The sequence below is a fragment of the Vespula pensylvanica genome, chromosome 20 (genome assembly GCF_014466175.1).
Source record: "Vespula pensylvanica isolate Volc-1 chromosome 20, ASM1446617v1, whole genome shotgun sequence".
NCBI lineage: Eukaryota > Metazoa > Arthropoda > Insecta > Hymenoptera > Vespidae > Vespula > Vespula pensylvanica.
In genome coordinates this window covers 3,092,639-3,100,654 of record NC_057704.1, presented here as the reverse complement: position 1 = coordinate 3,100,654, position 8,016 = coordinate 3,092,639, and the positions used below count along the sequence as shown (strand labels likewise).

Genomic DNA, 8,016 nt, shown 5'->3' with positions numbered 1-8,016 from the left:
TTTTTTCTTTTAAAACATTATCTAATCGATTACTCATTTAGATTTAAAATATGTCTTATTAATCTTCTCGTAAATAAATTCGTCGGAGTTAATAAATCGACATATAATAAAAGGAACGATAAAAGATAAGAGATAATAGACAAGAAGGGATGATAACAAAATGGCGAACGGATAAATTAAGACATATTAAAAACTAAATATAACATCGTGCTGCATCGAGAATGATAATAATAGGAAAACCACCGAGCGTAATTCTTTTTTTGCATCCCTCCATGGTATTTTCTTTATTTCTTTGTTTTTTCTCTTTTACGAGTGAAATGAAGATAATAATGAACTGCCAGTGGTAAGAATTGGATGGATGGAATTAGTGGATTAATCGTTCAAATATCTCGCTCTATTGTTTGTTCTCGAGCAACAAGAAGTGTTGATAAACTTTGACAAAAAAAAAAAAAAAAGAAAAAAAAAGAGAAAAAAATATTACACGCGTTTAAAGTTTAAACAATTAATTACTTTTCTGCTGGTATGCACGAACTTGTTGTTGCGGTTTATCGAACCGCAAGATGTATTACTCCAGACACAAAAACGTTTTCTAAACTTTTTCTAAGTGAAATTTAAAGACCGACAAAAAAAAAAAAAGAAAAAGAAAGAAAGAAAAAGAAAAGAAAACTGAAGTATTGCATGACGCGAAGTTACGCAACTGAGAGAAGACGTTCGTTTTAACAAAAACGGAATTAAGATAAAATTAATTTAATCCGATTTTATATACAGCAATAACGCCATCTCTGCGTGACAGATTTATTGGCTCGGTTCTTTTCTCTTTTTCTTTTTCTTTTTTTTTTTATTCTTCTTTTTTTTCTATGCTAATAACAAAACTGTTCGTAATTTGCATTTTATTACGTAGAGTTCCTTTCTGTTTTTTTTTTTTTTTTTTTTTTTTTTTTTTTTTTTTTTTTTTTTTTTTTTTCTTTTACTACTCTCTCACAATGAAATCAAATTGACTTCGTGCAGCTTTATTATGTTTGTTTCGAAGTAAATCTTGACCAATACCAAGACAAACTATGCTTTCGTCAATATAAAGTTTCGCTGCTTACTGCGTTAAAGAGTTAAGATCGTAAACGAAAAGCAAAAACCGAAAAAAAAGAAAAAAAAGGAATACGTAACATTTGCAATTCTTATGTTATGGAGAGAATCATAAAAAGGAAGAAAAAAAAAAAAAAGGTTCCTTTCATCTTGAACGAACGCTATTTTTATTTAATCGAACTCTTACTTTGCATAAAAATCCAACGTAATTGATAAAAACACAGGTCATTTATAGAATCAACGTAAAACGTTGATTCGAGAATACGAGGTTTCAAGAAGTCATTTGGTAAAGAAAAGAAGAGAAAAAGAAAAAGGTCAAGATGCAAAACCGTACATAATTGTTCCGAGTTCGTTCGGTCTTTCGAACTTTTATTTTGCATAAAAATCTGACGTAATTGATAAAAATAAAAGAAGTCGTTTTTACAATCAGCATAAAACGTCGAATATGTAAGAGAATACGTAATTTTTAAGAAATCGTTTAATAAAAAAAAAAAAAAAAGGAAAGAAAGAAAGAAAAAAGATAAAAAAAGAAAAAATATTTCAAAACGTAGATTCGCGTATAATCGTTCGGAATCTTTTTATTTGAAATAAGCTACGTATTTCTTACATAAATCGAAAGCGATTGATAAAAAAGTAAGAAAGAAAAAAGAAAAATCTCAAAATGTAGATTCGTGTATAATCGTTCGCAATCTTTTTATTTGAAATAAACTGTTATTTCGTATTATAAATCTAACATGATCGATAAAAATGTAAGAAAGAAAAAAGAAAAAAAAAAAGAAAAGAAAGAAAAATCTAAAAATGTAGATTGGTGTATAATCGATCGCAGTCTTTTTATTTGAAATAAACTGTTATTTCGTATTATAAATCTAACGTGATCGATAAAAATGTAAGAAAGAAAAAAGAAAAAAAAGAAGAAGAAGAAGAAGAAAAAAAATCTCAAAATATAAATCTACGTATAATCGTCTGCGATGTTTTATATTAAAATAAGCTCTTATTTCGCATAAAAATCTAACGTGATTGATAAAAATCTAAAAGAAAGAAAGAAAAACAAAAAAATAGAAAAAGAAAAAAGTAGTTTCACAGGTAGGAATTTTTAAGAAATAATCCGATGTTCGAGATGCAATCCAATGTACAAAAACACGTTCGTAGTCTTACGTCTTCGACGATACTTATGCATTTTAACGAGAAAATAATTTCGCGTGCGAAAGAAAGTAACATCATATGTAAATCTTCGTAAACTCGATTTTTAGAAAAGAAAACAAAAAACAATACGAGAAAGAAGAAGACGAATCAAAACAAAAACAAAAAGAAGAAGAAGAAGAAGAAGAAGAAAATAAGTAAAGAAAATTAAAAAAAAAAAAAAGAAAAGAAAAGAAAAAAAGAAAGAAAAAAATCGAGTGGCACCAACAGCACGTGCCATTAGCCTTCTTCTTTGGCTTACCTCGATCGAATCCGTGTCGCTTTCGCTTGCACGCTCTCTCTGTCTTTCTCTCTCGATCGTTAATCAAAGATAGAAAGAGAAATAGAAAAAGAAAAGGAAAGAAATAGAGAAAGAGAAAGAGAAAGAGAAAGAGAATACAAGAGAGACATACAAGAGAGACTCAACGAAGCCGTTCAGAGTTCTCAAAGGTAAGAGACGAGTTGAGTTTGCGGTTTTTGTAAGTGTGTCTTTGGCCGTAGTAACTTATTGTAACTTATTCTTTCCATTCCATTTCTATCCTTATCCTTCTCCTTCTCGTCCTCCTCATCCTCCTCCTCCTCCTTCTTATTCTCACAATCTAAAAGTCTCAAGGAGGAGACGCTCGTTGTTGATTCGTTTGCTATTTCACGTGGCCGTAGCGAGAGTCTTTGAAAAGCGCGAACTAAGAGAGAAAGAGAAAGAAGATAGATAGAGAGATAGAGATAGAGAGAGAGAGAGAGAGAGAGAGAGAGAAAGAGAGAGGAGAAAGAGAAGTAACTACTATAAGGCCTCGACGATGCAAAAGCAAAAGTCGACTCGTAGTAGCTCGTATGATCCGTTCCGCTCTACTCTCGAGAGCGTGGAAGCAAGCGTGCTATCGGCGTCCGCACGTTACTCGAAAACCGTCAGTTTCCGCGTGGACTCCGTTACGGTGAGAGTCCTACTCTCAACAATCCAGATATACACCATTTTTCTCCATTTTTTTCTCTTTCTTTCTTTCTTTCTCTTTCCTTTTTTTTCTGTAGCCTAATTTTTTTCGTTCCATTCGTTTCGTTTGTCTTTCTCTTTTTTTTCTCCTACTTTTTTTTTTTATCTATTCGTTCATCTATCTATTCTGTTTATCTATCTATCTATCCATCTATCTATCTATCTATCTATCTATCTATTTATCTATTCAAAAATTTCGTACAATCCGTTGCTATGTTTCACGCAAGCGTTCGCGTATGTACGAAATTTGTTATTTAAAAAATCTTTTCTTTTCTTTATCCTTTTCTTTATTCTTTCTCTTGTCGTTCTCCTCATCAACCGTTTCACGCGTCTTCGTCTTCATTGAAAACTCTGTTTTGGAAATCTAACGTGAGATTAGAAAACGGAGTTCTGATATAACTTGCTAAAGCGAGACAAATAAGATGAGTTCTCGGAAGATTTGTATTTCGCGCTTCGCGCAATTTCTCCTGATAGTTTGCTGTTTGTTAGGTAAGTATCTGTTGAATATTACGTTGATAGGATTCAATTTGTTTTTTCTTTTTTTCTTTTGTTTATTTTACGATTTGTAAGAGAATATAATAATATTTTTCGATTGTACCAAATAAAAATCTTTTATCTAGCGGAGATAGGTGATAATAACTTTGACGTAACTTATACTTTTCGATAATAATTATAATTATCGAATTACCTATATATATATATATATATATATATATATATATATGAATATAATTTTGGATTAATTATAATAATCGATTAACAATAATAATAATTATTGTAATTACCGTACAAAAATAATTATTATTATTATATAATATTATTATAATAATAATTATAATTGTGTAATTATATTAGAATTAATATATATATATATATATTACTTTGAGATGCAATATTTTTTTTTAAATTTGGTTGAAAAAAGCATTCTTTATCTCTCGAAGATAAATAATAATAACTTTGATGTAACTTATACTTTCCAAAAATAACTACAACAATAATAATTATTATTATTATTATGATAATAATAATAATAATAATAATAATAATAATAATAATAATAATAATAATATACGTATTACTTCGAGATGCAAAACTGTTCTCAAAATTTGATTGAAAAAAGCATTTCTTATCTCTCGGAGATGGATAATAATACGTCGATATAACTTATACTTTTCAATAATAATTACTATTATTCTTATTATAATATACATTACTTCGAGATGCTATATATAAAACTGTTCTCGAAATTTGCTTGGAAAATCATTTCTTATCTCTCAAAGATAAACAATAATAACATCGACGTAACTTACACTTCCCAATAATAACTACGACAATAACAAAAAAAAAAAAAGAAAAAATAATAATAATAATAATAATAATAATAACAACAATTATTCATCAACATACATATATATACATATTACTACGAGACGCAAAACTGTTTTCAAAATTCGTTTAAAAAAAAACATCACGACATTCTATCCTCGAGGAAATCGAGGACCTCGAGGACCATCGTCCAACCATGTTGACGTTGACGACGATGAAAAGAAAGAGTAATACGAGTAGGAGTACGAGGATGAGAACGAGAACGAGGAGGAGAAAGGATAAGAGAGGGGGAAGGTGACGACCGAACAGAGAGGGGTAGAAACACCGCGGGGAAATCAAATGTCCTCCATTTTTATTTGCATAAAATGATGGGGCTAGGCCAGACCGAGCTAAGCTAGGCTAGGTTGAGTTGAGTCGAGCTGAACTGGGTTGGATTGAGTTGAGTTGAGTTGGGTTGGGTTGGGTTGGGTTCAGTTAGGTTAGGTTGGGTTGGGCCGGCTCGAGGGCCCCTCTTTCACCCCTCCCCCTCTACCTCACCCCCTTTATCCATCCTCTTCTTTCAAATCCGATCGCGTCACGTTCAGATTTTCCGTTTTCGCACGACACGAGAATTCTCTCTCGCGCACGCTGATTTTCCTCTCGGATTTCATTATGAATCGACGACGACGACTACGACGACTACGATGACGACGACGACGACGACGACGACGACGACGACAAGGACGACTACGACATTCGAGCATTACGTTATCCACGCGAACTCAGGAAAACAACGGCTTCGTCTCGTCGTCGATGTGTGTGCCGAACAACATAGTCGAAAAGCCCCGACGTGGGAATGAATAATAATATCGTTCGGTATGTTCTCCCCCTTTGCAACTTAATTTTCATCAAAACCACGTTCCCATACCGTGACGTTCCTCGTTCAAACATATTCTTCGAAGATTTCGTATCTATTTTTATTCGTGCTCTATCCTTTTCTATCTTCTTTTTTTCTTTTCTTTTATCTTTTCTCTGCCTATCTCTCATTCTTTCTCTTTCTATTCTTCATTCCTCTTCTTTTTCTCTTTTTGCTATTCTCTTTTCTCACTTTGTTATTATACGATGAAGTAAAGGAGAAAAGGATATCCGACGAATTAAATCGAATAAATTTTATTAACTATTCGATATACTATTTCTTTTCATTTAAATCACGTTCTCGTACACGACGATTCTCCATCGTATATATTCTTCGATGATTTTGTATCTATTTATTTTTATTCGTGATCTCTTCTCTCTCTCTCTCTCTCTCTCTCTCTCCCCCTCTTCTTTTTCCTTTCTCTTTTTATAATGAAAGTAAAAGAAGGAATATAAAAGAAAAAAAAAGAAAAAGATTCGATGAAATAAATTTGATTAACGATTCGATATATTAAGGTATTATCCTTACCTTGATCTTTTCGTGATTTCGTAAGAAATTTCTATTGCTGGCAGATCTCGTCAAATTTACAAATTTAAATTATATGTTCCTCAAGGAAATAACGACCAACATAATACGTCAAAAATATAAATGATCTAAAAAATTTAAATGATGAATATATATATATATATATATATATATATATATATATATATTTCTTTTACGTGCAATATTATATATATATATATATGTATGTTTGTGTATGTGTATTTCTTTAACGTGCAATTTTATATATATATATTTATTTTTATTTTTATTTATTTGTACAATATATATCCACTACGAATGCAAGAGAGTACATAATGTACGATATCATAAAAAAATATTCAAAGGTATGATATACGATATAAATATCATAGTATTTCATACTTTCTCGCGTGCCGTACGTTCGTTTGGCAAGGATTAAACAAAACATACATACAAACACACACACACACACACACACACACACACACACATACACACACACACATTAGCACAACTTTTGCGTTATTTCTGATACCGTTCTTCATCCAAATTCTCCCATTTCCCCCTCCGCTTTATATCTATCCCCTCTTCTAGTCCTCCCTCACGAAACTAAACATTTATCATACGGTGAAAAGTTTCGAAAAATAAAATTCCTACATGAAATTCCACGAACGCGTTTTACTTTCCTTCTTTTCATTCTTCGCGATAAAACGAGGACGATGATGACGACAACGACGACGACGACGTCGACGACGACGACGACGACGACGACGACGCATGTCGATTTATCGTTCGCGATCGTAAAACGTGATCGCGAACGAGAAACGATTTTTAAGCGTGACTTCGTTCATCGAGCAATTATCAATTCTTAACGTATAATATCGGATAAATATAACGTCAACGCGAGTTAAAATTTTTGCAATAAGAACTTTTTATCAAAATTTATTATCACCTTTATCATAGACGATTCCATCGTTCACCACGATACATCGATGATAACTTTCTTATCGTATTCAATTTTTTTACTTTATCATTTTTCCTCGTTTCTTCTCATTTTCTTTCCGTCCATTAAAAAATAAATTAATAAATAAATAAATAAATAAATAAAACACAAGAAAAGAAGTAAAAATAAAAATAAAGATAAAAACGAAAAGGAATAAAGAAAGAAAAAAGAAAACAAGTCGATCCACCTCAAATACAATAATAAGTGACATAATGCGTTTGCTTACGAATTACGCACCATCCGTTAATTTCCAATTTTAAATACATCAATTTTAAATACAAAAAAGAAAGAAAGAAAGAAAGAAAGAAAGGAAAAAAGAAAAAAAGAAAGAAAATAGAAAAAAAGAGAATGAAAATAAAAAATTAGTATCCTTATACGTGGAGATAGAGAAAAGATAATAAAGCACGTAGGAAAAGAAACGACGAAAGGAAACGAGAGAAAGAGAGGGAGAGGGAGAGGGGGGAGAGGGAGAGGGGGAGAGAGAGATAAAGACAGAGAAAGAGAGAGGAGAGAACAAGGAAGGAGAAAAAGAGATAGAGAAAGAAATTAAGGAAGGAAATATAAGAGGGGTGAAACGAATAAGAGAAGAAGAAGGTAAAAATATCTAGGAAGAGATGAAGAAAGACAAAGAAAAAAAATAGTAGTAGTAGTAGTAGTAATAGTAATAATAGTAATAACAATAATAATAATAACAATAATAATAGTAATAGTAGTAGTAGTAGTAGTAATAGTAGTAGTATTAATAGTAGTAGTAATAGTAGTAATAGTAGTAGTAATAGTGGTAGTAATAGTAGTAATAGAGTAGTAGTAGTAGTAGTAGTAGTAGTAGTAATAGTAGTAGTAGTAGTAGCAGTAGTAGCAGTAGTAATAGTAGTAGTAGTAGTAGTAGTAGTAGAAGGATCGAAAGACGTTAATAACGTGCCTTTATTATGTACGATAAACTATTAAATTGGTATGCGCGTAAAAAGAGCTCGTAACGAAGGGAAAACCAATTCGAAAAATTACGATCTCCCTACTGTC

The 8,016-nt window shown here is 31.3% G+C and overlaps 2 protein-coding genes across 8 annotated transcripts in view; one reads left to right on the top strand and one right to left on the bottom strand.

The window, feature by feature from the left end:
* The window catches only part of LOC122635962 (RING finger protein 17), a 229,881-nt gene that overhangs the window by 154,839 nt on the left and 67,026 nt on the right, over window positions 1–8,016 (bottom strand). The window lies entirely within an intron of this gene.
* The window catches only part of LOC122635963, a 68,490-nt gene continuing 63,875 nt past the window's right edge, over window positions 3,402–8,016 (top strand). Inside the window, exon 1 of the mRNA XM_043826700.1 lies at window positions 3,402–3,736. Coding sequence (XP_043682635.1) covers window positions 3,670–3,736 — 67 coding nt within the window. The 5' untranslated portion in view covers window positions 3,402–3,669. The remainder of the gene's footprint in view (window positions 3,737–8,016) is intronic.